This window comes from Protobothrops mucrosquamatus, unplaced genomic scaffold (genome assembly GCF_001527695.2).
Source record: "Protobothrops mucrosquamatus isolate PMUCROS unplaced genomic scaffold, P.Mucros_1.0 scaffold579, whole genome shotgun sequence".
Lineage (NCBI taxonomy): Eukaryota > Metazoa > Chordata > Lepidosauria > Squamata > Viperidae > Protobothrops > Protobothrops mucrosquamatus.
In genome coordinates, this window is record NW_015386880.1 from 920,188 (window position 1) to 943,994 (window position 23,807).

Here is a 23,807-nt window from a genome sequence, read left to right on the forward strand (position 1 = left end):
TGTTTAAAATACTCCTTCTTTCACTTCAGCTCATCCCAAAGTATTTGATTGGTTTTCTTCTTGACTCTATTCATTCTTCTGGACACTCTTTCTTTAGTTCTTTTTATCAATTAACACTGTTAAGTGGAACCAGAGTTTTCATCCTAAGTGAGATTGTAAAGTATGATGTTACATGACTGCACTGTTTTGTGACAGTATACATGCAGTATACTCACACGTTTGGGATTCTCATATATAATGACTTATATTGTGGCAAGCATAATTTAAATATAAAACATAAATGTTGACATATAATCATATTTACAGTATGATTTATATTTATAAATCATAAATATAAATGTTGATATATAAAACTTACAAATTAAATTTCCTTATGCTAGTGGGCCAGTGATACTTTAAAAAGATCTGCTGACTACTAGGGAACGTGAACTGGAAGGTACTTTTGAACTCATGTATTGCTTATGGCCTTATAAATATCTGGTTGGCCAATGCAAAAATGTATTGATGGGCTAGAAATTCTTTGTTCTGAAAAAGTAGGATTCATCTTTTTTAAGCAAACAAACTTGTGATCACTATAATAACATAGTTTTTGAAAATGGTTGGCACCTCTAATTTTCTGCTATTTAAGAACAAATCCTACATGATTTCAATATCACATTTTCTTCCAGATTATAATTTCTTCTTGAAACTAGACTGGTCATTGAATCATGGCTAGGCTATTCTATTAACTGAAATAAAATAAACTAAGTTTAATTAAGTTAGTTGCTTTCCAATCTGAAATGGAATATAATTGTGTTGTACTTTGGTGCGCAATGCCATATCAGAATCAGGCATGCATAAGGAAAAATGTCTTTAAATTATCACCGAATCACAGGGCAGCATACAGCTGGTTTTTTTTCTTTTAACAAGCACAGGATAGAAGGAAGTTATGTTCTATATCTTATTACAATATGATGAAATAAGTTTAAATTCTGTTGCAGTTTTTCAATATGTGATTTGATATATAAAGCCAGATCTTTCAAAAAGTCTACTTCAGAGACATTTAAAGTTTCACTAACAGAGAACTATTAATACATAAAACCTCTCCTAAGAATAACATAGCATATTGTCTGGGATCCATTTATTGCAAGAAAAGTATGGATATGGACACACTCTCTGGGTCACCAATTTTCCTACAACCTCTTCCTTTCTCTAGGTTTTGTTCTTTTTTGTTTAGTAACTGGCCATGACTTGTGACAATGGACAAATCTGGTCCTTGATAGTCCCAGCGCCTATAACATACCTTCCAAACATGTCAATAGGTGAAGGAGGAAGGGCCGGAGGATTAACTCTGATGTAATTATATCCTCTGGTTTATGCCCATTTCTAAATTGTATTTGCAACTTGTGTAATTATTGGTTGATGCTGATTTATCTTTATTCTCCTCAATTTTTTAGCAGCCAAGTAAAAAATAATCACATCTTCTTTAAAATATATCTGCATTCACTAGCAGGAATTTTATTCTGAGCCTGTCATTTTTCAGGATGTTTGCTTTATATACTCTGAACTTTGCTCTGATTTTGTTTTGTTTTTTTAACGTTTTTTTTTTCCTGACTTCCTTCCCTAGTCATTTGGGAAATCATTTTCTGTCTCTGGTGCATCTAATATTTAGTGCTCCTATGCATTATATCTCACATATATCTACTGACTAATATTTTTCTGCAAAATCAAAGACAGTGTTTACGCAGTGAGTAAGATGCCTTGATGAGTTGATATCTTTCTCCAGCTCTGTATTGATATATTCATTTCTAATATAAGATTTTTAATCCCATTTTCTCATTTGTGTAGTTAGTAGGCAAAAGTCCAGTATAAAATGTACTGGGCATTGCTTAGAGATTATGACATTTACCACATTGAAAAAAAATGTATGTTCCTCTAATGTGGTGGATGATGTTATTAAGTTATGTAATATCACCGGCAGAGAACATACAGTACCACCAGACTCTTTGTTATGTTTGCTAAGAGAAATATAGTCATCCATATATCCAATTAAGTAAAGTAGATATTAACTCAAGGCCATCTTATTATGCACTAAAATCAGATGTAAATAAGTCACTAGGGAATATTAGAGTTTTTAAAAGACAGTGTGCCAAATCAGGCCCAAGTTAATTGAATTCAACATTTTATTCCTTCAATATCCAACCAGATGTTTCTGGAGAATATATTACTACCCTACGATCACAATATCATTATTCATATTCCTCAGCAACATTATTCATATTCCTCAGCAACTAACATTCAGAGTCAAGCTATTTTAATACTAACATAATTATGTAAGTATCATAACCGGACAGTCTTTGATAGCTTTATCCTTTATGAATTTGTATAATTGTCTCTTATAGCTATCCAGCTAGACATTTTTATAAAGATAAGTATATATTTTGTGGCAAGCCAAATATCAGGAAAAATCTGATAGCATAAGTATATTTTAAGGTATAAGCTTTCATGAGCTGCTGTTCACTTTATCAGATGTATCGATTGGTTTAACTAATATGGTAATAATATTTCCTCTATACTTGGAGTTCTAAAGTCCATTAATTTATTTTGGGTTCAAACTGGGCAAGGAATATATATGCCACTTCTGTTTATAACTAAACTTTATTCTATATATTAAACAAACAAAACAATGATACAATGTTACAACTTTACCAAAATTGTTCCATTAGAAACAAAAACAATTGAATTTAGAAAGTTTTTAAAAGAATGATTAGTTTCCCTACTTTTTGTATAATTCCTGAAATTCCTTAATTTTTGTCTCCATTATTCATCCTTACTTTGTATAACAGTAACTATAGAAACCATAACTTGTACAAGCAGGAAATTGTATCCCACATCCTCATAACTAGTCAATTTTATGAGGTTTTGTTGTGGTGAAAAATTAGAGGAAAGAGTGCTATATACATTGCCTTGGGCTGTTGAGGAAAAGATGGGATATAAATCGAACAACCAAGCCATCTGAACATCCTACTGAAGAATCCATTAGTTCTAAAAAAAATAGATTTTTTTGTTAGATTAACTAGTTTTAAATCATTAGAATCATACACATTTTAAAATCTGAGCCCATTGATTTTGTAATATTGGATACTCCAATTAAAGGCAAAGTAGAGGATTTTGGTTTAGGATAACCAAACCAAGAGTTTGACATAGCTTTAGAAGGTAGTATAATCTAGATATATGAAATGCCACAGCAGGTGGCAGCACCTAGCTGACCCTGTTATAACACTGTGGGTCTTAATAGACCAGTTTTGTTTTTTTTAAGGGAGCCTTTGTACAGGAGGCATCAATATACAAGCAGATGGATGTAACTGGATACAATTCTACAATTTCATGGTAATAATTTTATTCATAATGCACATACAGTAAGTGCAGTAAAGGCATAGAATAAAACCACAATTGTTCATGACATATAATATACTGCTCACAAAAATAAAAGGAACGCAAACCCCTTCAGTTCCATGGTAAAATGTTCCCTTTATTTTTGTGAGCAATATATTAACCGCTATACATTCAAAGTGAAAAATAAGTATTTGTTTATTTTACAGCAACTTCACAGGAGCCAATGTAAAAGAAGTAATCTAAGACTTTTTTTATACTTTTATACTTTAAGCACTGTAACCAAATTTTAAGTGTAATCTTGGCACGAATTTATTGCAGTAAAATGGAGCTCCTAAATGTAAAAGTGGCTATTCTGGGTATGTAATAGATTCAAATGACTTTGGCATGACCCTGGGAGAAATGCACAGGCACCACCAGCACAAGATCAACCAGCAGGGTTTTCAAATAACCAGTGTTTACCACCAATTTGTAGTGGTATCTTTCTTAAAACCTCAGTCCACATGGAAAAGTATGGATAATTGATAAAGTTGGGCCAGCTTTGGAGAGTTGGAAGAGAAGGCACTGTATCATGGTGATTCTTTTCTTCTCTGGTCAGTTTCAATTAGTATTGGGTTGGGGAGAGGTCAAACACAAGGCCCTGCCTTGAGGGGACTCTTAGCACTTTAGCCTCTCTTGGCTCCAATTTAATATCTACATGAAGCCACTGAGTGAAGTTATTAAGGGCATAGGGTACAGTATCATCACTGTGCTGCTAATATCCAGTTGTACTTATCCACCTAGGGCTGACCAAGCAATGGCTAAGAATCAGGCTTCAACTCAAGCACAGGAAGATATCTCTATGGTGTTTAAGTGCCCTTGTTCTGGACATTTTTCATCTTCAGTTCTGACTGCGGGTACATTTCCCAGACAGAACTGGAGTGCAGTTTGGAAGTCCATTGGATTCACTGTTCCTGCTCAAAGCACAGGTGGCAGCTATGGCTAGGAAGGTCTTTGCACAAGCTCATCTTGTGCACCAATTGCACCCATTCTTGGACTGGAAGGCTTTGCTAGTGGAGAGTCATATCTTAGTCACCTTTCATTTGGATTAATGTAATGTGCTGTACTGCAGGTGGGGCTATTCTTGAAGAGCATTTAGATGCAGTGGAGCAGCACAGCAAGTTTTGATATTTCTTGTTATGGTCATATAACACCACTGCTCTTCATGCTGCATACAAGATGCTGATCATCACCTCTAAAACCCTAAATAACACAGGGCGGATTATTTGAACACTGCTTCTCTTTCATTATTTCTGCTCGCCCTACCAGATCTAACAGAGAGACTATGTTCTATGCCCTTTCCACCAAACAATGTCCTTTTGATGGATGTCAGAGTTGTTCCTTCTTGGTGGCAGCACCAGCCTTATGTAGTAGCTGTTTGCCCAGGCCTTTGGGTCACAAAGTTAGGTGAGCAAAGTTAGGTTGATGTGTTTTCTTTTTGTGATTTTCTCTTTTGTGGGTTTTAAGATTTTATATTGGGCATCAGGGGTTTTATTTTGTGATTTTTAATTTCCATATGCCATCCATAGGCATTTTTGTGAGGTGATTGGCCATATAAATTATTTAAATAAATAAATAAAGTTAATTAAAGGTCTTAAAGATAGTTTATTGTTGATTTGGACTACTAAGCTTCTCACAGCTAGGGAGATCTGTAACACACAGGGCTGAAACTCAAAGTGAAAAACAGGAAGAGATGAGACAAGATGATCAGGGTAAAACAGAATAACCTCTATTTTTCTATGTTCAATCTAAGATAATGGAGCACATGCAATCTGAAATTCTGTGTAGGAACAGAAAGTTATGCCCACATTGTATCATCCAGAGTAAGAACATCTGGAAAATGACAACATACAAGGGGTGGTTGAATTTAGAATACAAAATCAGAGAGCCAGAATTAGATAAAGAGATGAAGAGAATAATAAGGGACCCGATGACAAAGTTCAAGAAATGGAGCTCAAAGACTAGAAATAAAATGAGATATTCAGAAACATCTATTTTTAAACACTTAGATTTTCACATTCGTGAACATTTTTCATCTGACTGACTTCCTAAAACACCTGCTACACATGAGTTTCTTTCAACTTGTTTTCACAAGTATTGTCATTTTTTTTCCTGAAAGTGTTGATATTTCTACATATAGAAGATATCTCATGTTCATAGGCAGAAAACTATGTAAAATGACATCATGAGGCAAATTATGCCATTATATTCTTGGGCACTAATGTCCAATCATAGATTTTTCTATCATGATGTACGGTATATTATATAACTTGCCTCTCCACCGCAAAGTTAACTGTGAACAAGTCTGAACCAGTCAGTTTATAAAGGATGTTGCAAACCATCATATATTAAGGAGACCATAGAAAAATTGAGGAAAATTGAGCAAGCATATTTTAGTGTTTGATTGCAGTCCTTTCTGGCCGGTTCAAGATACAAGCACAAACTACTTGGAATGTACATATTGAGGGGGGAAAAAGGCAATCAAGGAAGGCATTCTCTCTGGTGAGGATGGCACTGTGCCCTAGCACCATGTGATTGGCATTAAACATTCCTTTCAAATGAGCATACTTCCTAGACAGCAGTTACAGCTGAATAAGCAGTCTCCTTCTTTAAAAATAAGGCTTTTATCTTTACAGGCAGCAGATCAACTGCCAAAGAAAGGTGATGCACTGGGATACAGAGGCTCTTTCAGGCCTTTCATTTGAAGCATGGGAGATCCCAATCTTTATTTGGCCTGCTGTCTTTCTGCCAATAATTGTCAATGGCTGCATCGCGGAGATTAGGCCTGCATGGAACAAAAATATCAAAGTTGAAATGAAAATTCTAAAAATTGTTAAAAGAAAATGCTCATTAAAATTTTGGGGTGAAAATATGAGTGAATGATCAAAGCATATTTTTGAAATGACACGAACTGCTTGATCGCTTATTTGTGACATTTCTTTTCTACCTGATTTTGTCCCTGTAACTTCTGGATTTATTTTTTCCCCTTAGATTGCAAGTTCATCTGTCATTACCGATGCCGTGCTCTAATCCGACTTGATTGCAGGGGTCCCAGATATAAAAATGAGCAGGAAGAAGGCAATGAGCAGACAATAGAAAAAGACACTAATGTGGTAAGATTTTTAATAATAATAATAATAATAATAATAATAATAATAATAATAATAATAATAATAATAATAGTTGGAAGGGCCTTGGAGGTCTTCTAGTCCAACTCCCTGCTCAGGCAGGAAACCCTATACCATTTCAGACAAATGGCTGTCCAGTTTCTTCTTAAAAACTTCCAGTGTTGGAGCATTCACAGCTTCTGGAGGCAGGTTGTGCCATTGATTAATTGTTCTAACTGTCAGGAAATTTCTCCTTAGTTCTAGGTTGCTTCTCTCCTTGTTTAGTTTCCATCCATTGCTTCTTGTCCTGCCTTAAGGTATTTTGGAGAATAGCTTGACTCCCTCTTCTTTATGTCAACCCCTGAGTTATCATGTCCCCCCTCATCCTTCTCTTCATTAAACTAGACATACCCAATTCCAGCAACCGTTCCTTATATGTTTCAACCTCCAGTCCCCTAATTAAATAATAATGTAATGGGAGGAGGAGATTGCATTGTTATATTGGAATGGCAAAGAACATTCCAAAATAAAGCAAAAGATCCAAGAATCCATCCTTAATATTTTGTAGATAAAGGATTTCACATAGCAAGTGAATTGCCTCTAAGTTCACTAAGAGCTATCACTAGATTGAATGGGTCAATAGTGAACATAAAGTGACTTTATATTGCACTAGGTGGTCTCTAGGTCATGGCATCTGGAGCTGCTGGGATCACTAGTTTTGCGACATCACAAATTACATCTGATTTACAAGCACTTACAAACATTCCCAATAGAATGTTTAGTAATATCACTCCAGAAAAAAATGGGGGCTATTATTTAGATGACACATTACTGTAAATAATCCAATGTGCCTTCGTCTGGTTGAAATAATTTTCCTAAAACAGAAAGGAAAGCTTTATTGCGCTCACAAAATAATATTCTATTTTCAATACAATCTGAGACTTGGCAGAAGGAAAACAAGATCATAAATGTGTCAGAGTGGTTTTGAAAGATCCAGTTTCATCTTCTAATGGTGATGCTGCTCTCTACAGCTGGAACTTGATGCTGCTAAAATGACCCTGAGGTCAGTACTTGCAGGGGGGGGGGGAACAAACCAAGCACCTAGATAGGCAAGATTCCCATCAGACCAGCTGGAAAGGTTCATTGCAATTAACACTTTGTCATCTATTGGAGCTATAGTACCATACCACTTAGCAACATCACTCATACACTATTCCCAGATGAGAATAAATTATCTAGTATCCCTTACAGAAATATATACCCAATGCTCTTCTGTTCCTGTCTGTTATGCATTGCTATATAATTTAAGCTATTGTACTAAGTATCTTAAAAGCCCACCTGGCTTGGTATCTCTTTCCCTTTCAGCACTGCTTTACTTAGATTTAATTGCTTGGGGAACATTGCCATTTCAGAAAGCAGGTTTGGAATGGCTTTTTAAAATTCTCCTTCTTTTAAAGAACACTGTCATAGTAGGCAAGAGGTTGTTAGATTTTTTTCTGCCCTTGCATTACTACTTTGCTCCTACTATACAATTATAACATAAGGGGTATTCATACGTGCTATCAATGCCTGCAGTCTGAAATGATGATCCTTCTTCTCTCTTGCCTTAAAACTGAGACTACAAGTAGTCCTTGACTTATGACCAGTCACTTGGTGACCATTCAAAGTTACATAGACCTCTCCAAGGCTACTTACAACCTGGATTTGAAGTTCCAATAGCCATCCTGCCCCACAGAATTGTATTTTGGGCAGTTGGATACCAGCCCACATTTACAGCTGTTTGCAGTGTCCCATGATCACATGAATGTAATTTATGACACTTATTGCCAGAAACTGACATTTACTTCCAGTCTCTGATTTTAAAAAATGCCCATTGTGGACAGCGGGCTTGCTTAATGATCACCATGTTTGCCAAACAACTACCATAAAAAATAGATTATAAAATCAGGTGTGGTCACATGGTGACCCACTTAATGACTAGCACAACTTATAACCCTAATTCTGGGGGCAATTACACTCTTAAGTTGAGGACTACCTGTAGTCAGTTTTCTGGTGTGTGGTCCAGCCAACCTTTCTGGTCTTGGGCCTTCTTTATTATCATAGTCTTTGAGGTGCTGGCTTAGAAACCAAAAGACTGAGTTCCAGGCTTCCCTTAGGGCAGCAGCTCCCAACCTTTGCTATACCCCGCGCCCCTAGAACGCTTCTGATATATTCTCGCACCCCTTACAAAAGTTCAAAATAACAGTAATGAGTTATGCATATACATTATAATTTTGAAAACCCAAGCTTTGGACCCCCTGGAATATCGTCTTGCACCTCCAGTTGGGAACCCCTGCCTTAGGGCATGAAAGCCAGCAAGGTAACTCTGGAGCAGTCACTTTTGGCCCAACCCACCTTACGGGATTGTTGTGGGGAAAAATAGACAGGAATATTAGGTATGGTTGTCACCTTGAGCTATATATATAAAATGGTGGGATAAAAACCTAGTAATAAAATAGCAAGTTTCCACTCTGCAGAGGGAAAAAATGGAAGAGATGTAGGATTACCATACCATTCATCTGTTTATATGCTACTAAAACTCTTGTTCCTGTAACTTTTAACTGGGCAAAATGGTATATCATAGGGCAAACATTTTTCAGCCAAGGTACCTCCAATGGCTTAACTTAACAGAATGCATTCAAAATGGAATTGAAATTTGGCAACTTGTATGAAACATTTTATAGCATAAAATTATGAAAGCTTATGACAGTACAAAATATCAAACATTTCCTATGCTGATGTTTGACTGTGCTATTCAAGTTGTGCTATTCTAATTCGGCATGGACTAATTTCAAGGCAAGACGCAGCTCTGAATGTATCTTTTCCAGTGAAGGCAGTACATTAGCAGCTCTGTCCCTGTTGAAGGCATTGAGGAATCTAGTAAGGAAGTAACTCTTGAAAGGATGACCCCAAGGAGTCAGGGGTAGTCTAAGTATTAAATGTGCATATAGGGTAGCAACAGTGCCAATTCATCTTTCTCTTATTACAGCAAATCAGCCAAAGATTGTGCACTACGGCGCTCTACACACTGTAAAAATTTCTACTTTAAAAATGGGATTCCTTTCTAGTTTCCTTCTGAATCACACAGTTGGTAGACAAAATTTAAACAAAATTGCCCTACGGCTCTGATTCTTGTTCCTAGCGAGCAGAAAGGAAAATCAATCCGGTGAAAGAAAATAAGCAAGTTTAATGTTGTATTCCTCAAGCGAGCCGCCGACCATCGAATGGGGGAGGGGGGAGAGGGAAGAGAGAAAAATGACTCCTACTCCGGGAGGGCTGGGAAAGGGCGCCGAAGACAAAGCCAGCAAAAGTGACGCCAACTCGCGCGCGGCTCTGCTCGGACGATGAAATCACCCCAGCCGCCCGCATGAGGAGGAAACGGGCGGGGCCTCCTGGCCTGAGAAGAAGCAGACGGGCTCTTACTCACCCAATCAGCGGGCGGCCGCGGCCGCTGTCTACGTTTCAATCCCAACGGCTGCAGGAGGGCGTGCGTAAAGGGGGGGGTGCTTCCTACGCCGCCGGCTCCTCCTCCTCCTCCTCCAAAGCCGGGGTTGTAGCCGTTTTCGCCGGGCGCCTGGCAGAGGGCGAGTGGGAGCGTTTGGCCGTCCGTTTGGGTCCGGCAGCTAGCGAGGGTCGGAGCGGAAGCCGCAGGGTCAGCCTCCTTAGCGGCGTCCATTCGAAGGGACTCCCTTTAACTCCCCAGTACCAAGAGGAGAAGACTGCGAGGAGAATTAATTCCCGCGGCTTGAGTTCTCGGGAGTTAATTGTTCGTCGCGTGGCGGAATTGTGTGAGTTGGCCGAAGCTCCGTAGGCGCTGTGTGTGTGTGTGTGCGTGTGTGACAAAGGAGCTGGCGAGTGGGGTCGACTAGCGGCCTCCCGAGGAAGAAGCTGTGCGAGAAGAAGCTCCCTGTCCGGTCGTGCCCCGCTGCCGGCTCTTCCTCCTCTGGCGAAGTAGGGCATGAGGGAAAGTGACGCGGCGGCCACTCCATCCTTCGAGATGACTTGGAGCAGCACTACGAGCAGCGGCTACTGCAGCCAGGAAGACTCGGACTCGGAGCTGGAGCAGTACTTCACGGCCCGCACCTCGTTCATCCGCAAACCCCACAAGGAAAAGGTGAAAGGCGCACAACAGCCGTCTCTCTTTATTCGCAAACAGGGCTCTTCGATCTGCGGAAAGGCTGGTGTTGTCTGCGCTACTATCCGTTGCAGTCTGTAGTTTGCTGTGAAGAGAATCGAGCGATACCTGGATCTTGTTTTAGCTTGTAGGGTCGATAATTCCGCAGGGGTAGGCAACCTTGGCTCTTTTATGACTCGTGGACTTCAACTCCCAGCTGGCTCAGGAATTCTGGGAGTTGAAGTCCACGAGTCATAAAAGAGCCAAGGTTGACTACCCCTGGTCTAGAGTATTATATTTCTTACTGGCTTATTTATATTCTTTGCATGTAACATGGCTGATGGTATATTCGGTTAAAAGGACTGTGCCGACCCTGATTCCCCACCCCCATTCATTTATTCTTTGTTAACCCAAAAATGACTTTTGTGCTGTACAGCATGTTAGACAACAACTGCTCTCTAAAATCAGTATCTGAATCCAGCCGTGGTTCTTTAAGGGTATTTTATTCTATGGTTTGAGTGTCTGCTTGCACCCCATCGGTTATGATTTGTTTAACCATGCTATAATATGCTATATAACAGCCATAGAGTGTGTTTGTGTTTATTTGCTGCTGCCGCCTAGTATCTGTTAGTTGGATGAACATATCTTTTTCTATTCTTTGAATGGAAATATATATTTGTTTCCTATCCTGTACGTTACATGCACAGCAGTAAACTAAGGAAAGCTTATTTTGTATTTTAGTTTGGTTTGTATGTTTTTGCTTTTCTATGTGCTAATACAATTATTCTGACCTTTCACATGATGTCAGTAGAAGTAGGAAAAAGAAAACTGAAAGTCATGAAGATAAGAAATTACTCTTCATTCAATAATAAATGTATGAAGTACTTACATAAGGGCTAAATGTAATTATAATTATAGCATGGTACTATAATGATCATTTGTAAAATGTTTTCTGTTATTGGGTTAAGTTTGTAGATGGAGGACTGGAATGAAGGTACTTTTGATCATGTGATGCCACCAAATGATTCAAATTATTCCTTTAGAATATTTCTAGATTATTGGAAAGCAGTACATAGGGTCTGTAGGCTTTCAGAAATTATAGAGATTAATCTCTGAAAGCCTACAGACCCTATGAAATGGTATGGAAGCTATTGATATTTCCATTTGTAATCTATAGTTGCTTTTGCTCTGGCCTATATCGTTTTGTGCTTAAGCTTGCAGGAAATACTTTGAAAGTATAATATAGTGGTTTATTGAATTTAGAAGTTTTAGAGAATGTCTTTATTGGATACAGTTTGTTCACATAATATATAAAGCAATACATATTCTTGCTGCACTTTCTTTAGAGATGTTAACTGAGGCTAAGGGAGGCAACACAATGTGAATAGTTCTTTTGGACTTGGGTAGGAAAATATTGTAGAATAATAGCTTTCAAATAATTTTCCTTTGCCATGCTATTGTGCTACAAAACAAAATATAGTATCTAGTTTACCTAAACACCCAGCAAAAGCAGTTAAGATTATCTGAATTGAAGGAGTGTTATAAAATGGCTTATCTTTAACCCACGATAAGGTCATCTTCTGCATGACTTAGTGTGTGGTGCATTAGCCCAATTAGGCTTGTGATTTAAAATATGTGAAACAAGCCAGTTTAAGCTGTTTCCATTATAGTAACTGGAGCTTTCCATATAAGGGAAGATAATGCTGCTTATTTCTGGAGGGGAAAAGCCATTTAATTCTGGCTTACCTTTCAGCAGATCCTTTCATTTATTTGCATTGGCAATCAATAATCAGCAGGAAAATTATCTGTTACAAGACCATAAGTTTGGAGTCATGGATAATGGGTACCTTTGAAAGACATATTTATTGAAAGATAAGAGACAATCATAATTAAGGAAATATGATAGAGCAGAGTTGTAATACAGCCTGCCTGAATTAATAAAGAGGAAATTGGCAATACAGTATATAATACCTCTTAGTGCTCAGATCTAGGAGCAAGTCAGGCTTGAGAAGTGGAATTAGAACTCTGAATCCACCAGTAAAGCATCTGTAATCAGTGTGACTTCTCACATGATCTAATGTGCTATATGAAGTTTAATTTTGTAAATCTCCACTAGTGTGGCTTGTTCCTTTCCAGGAAGAACATGTCTATCTTGTCTGACCTGTACTGGATAGAGGTAATAAATCAGAAGTTTCTGTAATAAGTGTAAAACCTGTAGGCTGACAAAGAGTTTCCGTAATGAGTCTGAAAACTGTAGGCTGACAAAAGGACAGGAATGAATGAGATTTTTATTCATGCCCCTATCCCTGTTTTTAGGGTATGGTTGTTAAGATCAAATAATGAACTCTGTGTATCCATCCTGAAAGAGATGAATGGAGGTGCGATACAGAGAATGACATTCTCTGTAGAAGTTGCCTCTCTCTGGAATAGCTGGCCCCTGAGGCCAGCTGTGTCCCACCTTGGATATTATTCCATAAAATGGTAAAGACAGTTCTCTTTGGAGGAGGGAGAGGGCTTGTCCAATGGCAGCAAGTTTTGATTGCAGTTATTATTAATATTTTTGTTATAATGGTTTTACTGTCTACTATTTTGCTGTACATTTTATGGCTCTTTTATTAATTTTTGTAGTATTGTAGGCTGCCTAGAGTTTCAAGAAGAGGCAGCATACAAATAATTGTAAGTAAATAATGATATGTTAATAACATATTCTTCCAAGCATCCAGTGAAATTTATTTATTTGAAACCAAATTCTGGGCAACTTAATCAAGAAGAAAATCTCATATGTACATTAAAACCCATAAGCAATATGGGTTTTCAAAGTATTTCAAAATATGTCCCTTTTCATTTGTGATGTGGAAGTCTCTGGAAAATTGGCTGAAGTTGATCCTAACTTACTTTATGAATGTATGTTTAATGTTATATTCTGGTTGTTACTTCCATCTCATGTAAGAAGGCAGTTTCCTAATATTATAAATGTAGGCCTTGGCCTACTGTATTCTTTGATTTGACATGTATGCCTAAATATAGTCCAAAGGATATTTTACAAATAGTTCCAGTGTTGATTTCTGTGTAACAGAAATGAATGGGGAGAAGAAATGGTAAAGATTCACCTAGATTATAAAAGAAGGAACCATTTTGCTTAACTCTGAAAATTATCAAAAATGACCCAGATATTTAATGCAGAGGGTAAACAAGTTCCCAGTTGGAAAGAGAAGCAATTATATTTGGGTGGGTTTATTATTTATTATAAGGTGCTGTATTTGATTGAAAGCCATAGTTGCATATACAGTAGTAGATGGTAGGAAGGGATTTGGCTGATACATAATTTGGGTATGTGATGAGCAAGAATATATTTTTGTTCATATTACAGAATTTATTATAAGCTACAAAATATGAGTAGTATCAGTTCTAATCAGCCCTAGTATACACGGCTTTTGGCAACAAATTGTGGGAGTTGTAGTCCAAAGCATCTGGAAATCATCCCAGTATGAAGATCTTCATTATTCTATCAGCAGTTTCAACTCTTGTATTATCGAATATCTGGAATGTTTGATTCTGTATGAGTCTTTCAAAATCTGAAAGGAACTTTAAGAAAGCAGAAGAGTGCTCATCTTTGTGAGAAGGATGCTATATTTTAGTTTATCCAAAAAGTCTGAACTGTATTACAATTTTGACAAGGAAATTAGTGTTCTCCTAATGTTTAGGGTTTTTTTCTTGAAGGGAAAGAATGAATTATAAGAAGGCAGAGATTATATAGCTCAGAGTTAAAAGTTTTTGAGCCCCATGCAAGGTGGTGGTGATTACATATATAGCCTTATAGGAATTGGACACTTGTTATTTTCAGGATTATTTGCTCCAAATACAATCTGTTACCCAAAACTGAGAAGGAGCATTCATGAGATTAAGCCAGCCTTCTCACTTGCAGTGGCCTTAAATTCAAACACCTTGTCTCTTGAAATCAGTAAGACTCCCAACCCTTTGGTAGTTTGGAAGCAAATGAAACTGGGCCTTTGAAAGTTTTTTTTCAGTAATTGACAATAACACAGAAACACACATATTTGTTACTTGGTTTTATTTATTGAATTTCATATTTTGCTTTCTTTAACAGTACGCTTTTGTTACATGGAAGTGAGAATTGGATATGTCAAGAAAAACAGAGTAAATGAACTGAGGTACACGCACATACAAGAAAGGATCAAGAATATGTGGTGTTGAATCAATATGGATTTAATACAAAAATGAGTGACCAGAAACGCTGGGACTGTCAGAACTAAGTAATGCAGTCTCTTGACATTATGCTTTACAACTGCATCACTTAGTGATGGCAATCCTGGTCCCAATTGCCATTATAACATGAGGACTATCCATATAAAACAAATATATGAAGGAAGAGTGAATAGATCAGGAGGAGAGAGAAAGCCAATACTATTGTAGTTTGGTGGAATTGTTTCTATCAAAAAGAAAGAGGTGAAAAGTTTATAGAACAAGAGACAGTGTTTGAAGTGGGGTATTGATGTGATGGAAGCGAAGATTATATGCATAGAAAAGGATGAAGAATGTTCTGAATAATGTTTGTGGAAACTCGTGATAAATATATTTCAAGAGTAATAGTTGTATTTGCTAAAATTGGAATAATACAAAACTGGCAAGTTCTCTTGAACTAGAAATAGTACTATAATTGGTAGTTCTCAATCAATGGTATGAATATCACTTACATTGAGACTCAAAAGTACCGGTAGTTTAGATGTAACACAGTAAATAATACTGATTTTAAAATAATACCTGTAAAAACATAAAGGTTTTGTCTTTAAAATAGTAGCATTTTTGTTTCTATCACAAAACATTCAGATTCTTGGATAGTAATTAGTAGAAGTTGATCTAGCAGCTAATCCAATAAAAAATTCAGAATTGTATTTGAAGATTTGAATACTAATGCTAGTGTAATCTAGGAGCATGATTTGCCATTGATTACTGTATTTGAATAAGCTAGATATAAGGTTGTATATGCTATACAAAATTTACTTAAGTACTATCAGTAGATACAGTTGACTTATTCCATATTAAAATGGTCAATTAATATTTTCATAAAAAATGAGAGTTATCCATCTTGGGTCCTAGAGGCAGTTCTGTGTCATGTAAACAGGATATCCATGTCCCTAACATGCTGTTCTTTTGGATGGGTGGGATTCTCTATCCTATCCAGGTCATAATTTACTTCATTGTCCCACCCTTATGGTTTTCCTCTTGCTCTTTTCCACAGGATGCAAGAACTTCCATTTTGCTCATTAGATTAGATTATTATGCCTGAGAAATCCTCTTTGCCCTTATACACCCAGCTTCCTGTAAGTCAGTTGTGGTTTAGGCTTTAGTGGATTTCTCATACTTCATATAAATCTGCAGGGTAGTGAATTGTATATTTATTAAAAAGCTAATTGTTCTCTATTTCTGAGACTGGTTTAATTAATAGACTAAAAAAAGCTAATAAAACAAAATTGCAAGAAAACGTGGCAGGAAAGTGATTAGCGCAAATAGATTTTTTTCAGGAATTGACAACACTGTACAGCATTGTAAAAGTCTTAAGATAGTTCTATTTGATGAGCTTTTATTTTATATACTTTTTACATCTATTTTAGTCATGTGAGAACCAAAATAGAATTTTTCCAGATTCTGATTTGAAGCAATATTACTATGTGAAAAAATAGGTTAACTGTGTTATTAAATATATATTATTTTGCTGAGTGAAGAAATGCAAGATGAAGGTTATATAATTCTTACAAATGATTAATGCTATATGAGTAATGGGTTGAAGTGGAAAATTAAAACAATAAGCTTCACTGTGACACACACAAACACTGTTCTTTAGAGGGACCAGGGAAAACTATGAGTCACTCTAGAAAGGTATTGCTTTATTATTTTCCTTAAACAAAAGAGATGTATAAATGTTTCAGAATCTTACTGTACCTCTTGTACATTAGTAGTATACAGTAAGAACTCCACAGTAAGGACATGAGCCCAAACAAAGTTGATTAAATATATACTGAACATTTTATATATGACTGGGACCCTCCAATCTACCATCTGTGTGCAGTCTGAAGCACATTTTAGATCCCATACCCTCTCACTTATAAGAGCTGATGCTCTAGTTGTTCCAAGTTGGCTTTTCCTGCACTTTTTCCCTTCAGTAAAGGTGAGGATGGTAGAAGCTTGCAAAATCTGACACTCGAGAACACTGCAAGTGGTTGCTCCGCTGTAGTACATTCCCCGCTTAAAGATATTAGTCTTATTTTCTAAAATCAAAGATGAGTTGATTAGGGAAAAAATGCAGCAGGAATAGAGACTTAAGTTCCCAAAGTTCCATTAAGTCAGATTTACTTTCCTATCTGGCTGATAATTAGGTTCCACTGGGTGGAATAACTATTCTTCTCCATCCTTCTCACATATATACATGTTTTAGAATTCCTGATTTGAGAGAGGATTTTCTTTTATTAATTAATTTGCTTATCCAAAAAATATTGCAGGGCAGCATATGAAGACTATCCTCCATTTTCACCCTCTAGTCTAAAATACTTTCATGATTTTAATTTAATGATTCACATAAAACAACAAAAACATATCCTTGGGATGGAAAGTGTTCAGATATGTTGATAAAATGGTTGTTCTTAGATGTCAGCTAAGAGAATGCCAAAAGAAGGTGGTTTCTCTGTAAAAGTGGTGCTTCTATTTTCACTCTTTCACTCTATCCTGAAATTTGTGGCACTAAAAATTCTTTTTAGACATAACCAATCTTGATAGTTTTTTAATATGGTTCTCCATTCCATTTAATATGGCTGAGTTTTTTGTGATTTTTGTAATGATCAGGCTGATAAAAAGAACCTCTCTCAAACCTTGTTAGTCTATAGTTTTGGCACCTCCTATCCTTACTTTACAAATATAAGGAAATTAAATGGATTGGTGACAATCCTTTGAAAATACTGGAAATGCTAAAGAGATGGACCTCTCGGGAGTTTGGATTACATTAATTTATGCTGCTATCATTCATTGTAAAACACTGGTTTCCGTTGGAAAAATGGCATATAATTTTAAATTTGTCATTATTTTGCTAATAAATCCATGAGAGATGTGTCTTGCTAACAAATTATTATTCTTCAGCACTTCTGTCTATAATTCAGTTTGTTTTTACATTATTTGTAAAATTTTGTATCCCACCTTTCCTCCAAGGAACTTTGCGTAATTTTATATCTCAACAGCTGAGCAGTAAACTAAACTGATTTGCCTAAAGCAGGGGTGTCAAACTGCCGGCCTATGGGCCGGTTGCATCATGTGGAGGCCGTGCCCACCCCAGCTCCGGCAATGCGAAAAAAGTCGCAATACATTGCAACATGTCACGTGACACGGCAAGTTTGACACCTGTGGCCTAAAGCCACTACAAGGATTTCAGTTTAGGATTACCACATGCAAATATTGCATTTGAATCTCTATCAAATTCATATAATTGTACAGAAATCGTTAAAAGTTTTTCTGTTGTCCCTTTCATATGTGTATCATACAATTTAAGCATAAAACTATGCTTGTCTTGTCTCCGAAGGATTCTGTCTGGGGAAATGGGAGCCAGTCACATAAATCATTGACTCATACACTTACTATTGTGGTGACATAGGAAATGATTTTCAGTAATCCTTAGAGATTTCAGATTGGTTTTTAATGATCTCATCTGGAATTCCCCACAATCTCCCATCCTCCACTAGAGAATGCCAGCAGGAAGAGAGGCTGATGCAATCAGAAGCAAATAACCGAAAAGCAGGGAAAGAGAAACTAGGATTTTGTTACACTTGTAGGTAAAAGTTGTTTTATGTGTACAGTTCGCTAGCGTGAAAGGTGTACTTTAGTATGGGACCTGAAGTGTTCTTGTTAATCTGAAGTGTTAAATTCATAGAGTAGAAGTTCCCATATTCTTAATTAAATTCTTAATTTAAAAAGGATTTTAAAAGATGGTCTACTGAATCTAGCTTTTCTGAGTCATGTCCTTTTTATATCAATAGAATTATCTATTGTTCATTAGCAAAACAAGATAGAATTATCCAGTGGTGACTTGCTAAGATCTTCTCAAGATAGTTGCACCTTGCAATTACTGACACACAGATTTATTTATCCATCCTTCTATCTCAGGATTGTAGTCATTAGCAATATATGAGACATCCCATTATCTCACTAAACACAATTCAGTCCCCCAAAATTAAATACATGATCAATCCCCTCCCCCACTAATTTAGGGACCAAGGCTTGTCTATAAAAAGGAAGGTCTTCGTCATCTTAAGTTCAGCTGTTCCATAAGTAGGGACTGCTGTATGTAAAATAAATCTTACTTTCTGCTATGTGCTCTTGTCATTTTCTGCCAATGCAGGCCTTAAGTGCTTTGTCTACAGGATAGGCTACTCAGAATGGATCAGATGGTTCCTTCTGCAGATTGTTCCTCTGCACAAGAATATATCTCATTTCTGCCTACAAGTGTACCTCACTTAAAGTTGGGATTTTGAAATTTCTATCATTAAATGACATAGTCATAATGCGCAGTGTCACATGATTGCTTAGCCACAGAAAATCTGATACTCCTGGTTGCTGTCGTTAAGTGAATCACCATGCGTCATTAAGCAAAGACTTCACATGGTCACCATTTGCAACCTCTTGCCGACTCTCATTGACTTTGCTTGCTGGAAGCCAGAAAAGTCACAAATGATGATCATGGGACACTGCAGCATTCGACTCAGGTGCCCAATAATTATGTGAGCACAGGGTCATTGCGACTGATGTGAGTACGAGGACCATTGTAGCTACCACTCATTCAGCATTCGTAGTTTGAGCAGTTGCTGAATGACTAGTTAAACGAGGGTTATCTGTACTTGGGCAAAGAGGAAAGCTCCCCATCCCCTTCTCTCAGAATAGAACTCCTATAATTATTCCACAAACTGAGTGATTGGCTTTTATGAATATTGTATGCCTCTATATCTGGAACTTTGTTATCCTTTGAAGACTTCCTGCCTCATTGTTACAATATTATGAAAAAAATCTTAGAGATTAATTATCTTGCTTTAAAAACAAAACAAAATAGCATGTTTTTGTAACAATAATATATAAATGTTCAGAGACATTGTTTTCTCAATATCTTGCTAGCCACAACAATAACACAGTGCAAGACTTATTTATAGGCAATGTTCCTTTAGCATTGCCTTTCACCATCCTTTTTATGGTACAGTATTAGAGAAATAAGAAAAAATGGTAAAATAGTAATTAAAACATAAATTTTATATTAGTATAGTCCTAACAAATTTTGCAGTGGTAGCAGTAATAGTAGTAGTAGTAGTAGTAGTAGTAGTAGTAGTAGTAGTAGTAATAATAATAATAATAATAATAATAATAATAATAATAATAATAATAATAATAATAATAATAATAATAATAATAAAGTTGGAAGGGACCTTGGAGGTCATCTAGTCCAACCCCCTGCTCAGGCAGGAAACCCTATACCATTTTGGACAAATGGCTATCCAGTCTCTTTTGTTCATGGTTATCTTTACTAAATGCCAGTTTTGTAGCTGCTGGGAATTTCAGCTGGTAGCAAGGTGCTGTAATTTTCAGGAGTAATTTTAACTATTCCTTCTGGCTTTCATGAGGTAATAGAACTCTGGGTGGCAGCCTACTGCATATTAATTATGAGACTAATTAACTCTCATGTAATTGGGTTTGGTGTAACATCAAACAAAGGTGTGGTGTGTTATTATTTCAGTTTCTCTTGTTACGCCCAATGATGATATCAAAGGATTTTTGTTCTCTGCTTTTTGCAGCTGATGCTGGGAAATGTAAGATTGCTTCAAGAACTACAGCTTGGTACAGTGAACTCACTCATGCCGAGTGAATAAAGGAATTGGTGGAGTAAAACAAACTTCACCTGATGTTTGGGGGAGCTAGGGTTGGGGTTTGATTTTCAATATCATATTTCATTATACTACTCCTCACTATTTATACTATTGTAGTTAACAGCTATATTGTCCAAAGAGCAATGCATACTACTAAACTGTTTTTTACATTTCTTTTCAAGAGAAGCTTAGATTTTGCCAGAAATGTTTTAACAGCGCAGAGCCTTGGTTCATATGCTATTTTCACTGTAAATGGCTTTATTAGCAAGTATCTAAAGTACATTTTGAATCCAGAAAGTTTCAAAGAACAGTTTCTTAGATATTCAGACATGTTTATCGTTTAAATTCCCCTTTAGATTTCACCTGTAATGGTTGTCCTGGTTAAATGAGATAGGGGAAATTGTCTGTAGGAAACTTGAAATAAGGATGTATAAGACTGAGCATTAAAAGCAGCTTTATGATTTTTTAAAATGAAGGTACCGATAAACTATTTCTGCTTTCCTTTGGCAGATCTATCCCCTTCTTCCAAAGGTAATAACTAGATTTTTGACTTAGTAATTGGAAGCAGTGGCTTGCTTCCAAATACACAAATTCAATGTGAGGGAAAGTTTATCTGTTTCTTCTCTGTAAAGAAGTAGGCTTCCTTGTACATAGGTGATAGCAAAAACAAGTGTAAAATTGCATTTTATTTGTTCTGAGACTTACAGAATAGACTAATTTAAATATATTGATTCTTCTGCAGGATGAACAGATTGACTGGGAGAAAACCATTTTGTCCCAAGCTGAGATTGAACAAAAGATAAAAGAATATAATAGCCAGATAAACAGTAACCTCTTTATGAGTTTGGTAAGTTTAAGAACAACTGTAATTCAAGGCCCCAAATATATTTCTACATCTCAGCAACAGAGGCCTCTGTCTTTCCTTAATCACTAACTCAGTCATTAAAATATTAACATTGAAATAATTTCATATATATAATTCCTAGCTGTTTTCAGCAAACAAAATAAAAATTTCATTCAAATCCTTCCTTTCCAAATGTTGCACCTATGACATTCTAGAGGTAATTTTTTGCTGTCTTCTTTGCCCAACTCACTGTTCTTCTCCTCCTGCAGAATAAAGATGGGTCCTATACTGGCTTCATTAAGGTACAACTAAAACTGATCCGGCCTGTGTCAGTACCTGCCAATAAGAAAGCACCCTCAATCCAGGACACTAGGAAGAGTTCTGTGCGCAGCCAGGCTGTAAAGCGCCGAACTTCATTCTACTTACCAAAGGATACAATCAAGCATCTGCATATAATTTCTCGTACACGGGCCAGTGAAGTCATTGAAGCCCTGCTCAAGAAATTCATGGTTGTTGACAATCCCCGCAAATTTGCCCTCTTTGAGAGAACAGAAAAAGATGACCAAGGTATTCGATCTTTCCTTTTGAATTTCTTGAAAAAAACAACATGTAACTTACTGTAAATTTGATATATCTTAAGGACCATATTGACCAGGGAATTTGTCTGGTCAATGCACATGCAGTGGGAGGATGCCAAAGAAATCAAGAGCTGATGGAACCAAAACAAATCCATCTGTATTATAGACCCCAACTTCAGGAATGCTTCCCCATACAAAGGAAGAAATAGCAGCCTCCTTACTGGACTTCCCAAAGGCTGTTAAGCTTATTCTCTTTGAGTAGGCCCAGAGAGTTGGGAGTTTTGAGGATAGGATGATCCTTTTCCTTTCCTTTCCTCCTCATAGTTTTGCTTTAATTCTGTTGTAATCGTGAATCACTTGAACTGGGCAGCAAAGGAATACTTTTATGAAGGACAGTATTTTGTTTTATTTATGCTATGAGAGTGATAGTATGATACATATCGTGTGATGGTCAAAATACTATACAGATAGTCCTCAGCTTACGACCACAATTGAGCCCAACATTTTTGTTGCTAAGCGAGATAACTGTTAAGTGAGTTTTGCTCCATTTTACAATCTTTCTTGTCACAGTTGTTAAGTGAATTACTGCAGTTGTTAGTCACACAGTTGTTAAATGAATCAGACTTTCCCATTAACTTTGCTTGTCAGAAAGTCACAAAAGATGATTACATGACCCTGGGACACTGTAACCACCATAAATATGAGTCATTTGTCAAGCATTCTAAATTTTAATCAGATGACCACGGGGATGCTGCAAGGGTCATAAGTGTGAAAAATGGTCACTTTTTCCAGTGCTGTTACAACTTTGAACAGTCACTAAACGAACTGTTGTAAGTTGAGAACTACCTGTATGAACTAGTAAGTTCATATTGAACAAGTTGAAAAATACAAGGTTGAGAGAAAACAACCCTTAAATCACCCAGGGCAAGGTTATCTTCAAAATAAAATGAACAAAGAATTTTAATGAAACTTAGTGTTTCTTTAAGAGTGTTCTCATTATTGTTAATTATATGTCAGGGCTGAAAGTCAGCAGGGAGGAAGTCAAATCTTTAATTTTTTTCCTGCTGCAGAATTCCCTTGTGAGAAAGTTTGTAACTGATGTATTAAAAGTCTCTTCCCAGAAGAGAATAGATTGATTTGTTTATTTTAGTTAAATCTGTGCTACCTGGAAGACTCAATCATTCATATATACTTCATTTGCTTATTCTTTTGTGTGTCAGTATATATCCGTAAGCTTTCTGATGAGGAGCAACCCCTGCGTCTCCGACTACTTGCTGGTCCTAATGAAAAAACACTCAGTTTTGTTCTGAAGGAAAATGAGACTGGTGACGTTAATGTGAGTATGGATATTGACGTGTCTAAAGCTTGCTGTTGACCTGTGTGACTTAGTAATGAATTGCCTTGCAGTAGGACAAGCTCCATAGCTATTTGCTATCTAGCAGCTTTTGCCTTGACCTCAACAGATAGAGAACGGCACTGGCCTTGATGTCCTAGTTCCAGTTGCATGGTTTTTAACAATAGTGTATACATCTGCAATGTACAGAGTGTTGCAGTGCAATGTTTTCTGCAAGAAGCTGCCCTTTTTTGAAAATATAGCATACAAAAAATAATAGTACATAACAAACAAACTGGACAATTTGAACAGTTGTAATAACCTTTAGGTGACTATTACTAAGAATCATGTATATATGAACATTACAGTACTATTACTGGTTATTTTATTAAAATGAAAGGAATTTTGTGCCACAGACCTGATATATTGTTTACAAGTATTATAATGAAAATTTTCCAGAAAACCTTTAT

General features: G+C 36.6%; 1 protein-coding gene across 2 annotated transcripts in view; it reads left to right on the top strand.

Moving 5' to 3' along the window:
- RASSF1 (Ras association domain family member 1) overlaps positions 1-23,807 on the top strand; it is a 31,440-nt gene that overhangs the window by 4,913 nt on the left and 2,720 nt on the right. The window contains exons 2-5 of one of the 2 annotated variants that reach the window (XM_015817358.1): positions 6,403-6,524; positions 21,325-21,429; positions 21,696-21,993; positions 23,225-23,340. In XM_015817358.1, the coding sequence (XP_015672844.1) occupies positions 6,403-6,524; positions 21,325-21,429; positions 21,696-21,993; positions 23,225-23,340 (641 nt within the window). Of the gene's footprint in view, positions 1-6,402; positions 6,525-10,414; positions 10,672-21,324; positions 21,430-21,695; positions 21,994-23,224; positions 23,341-23,807 lie in introns of those variants that run through there. The other variant, XM_015817359.1, reaches the window with a different exon arrangement.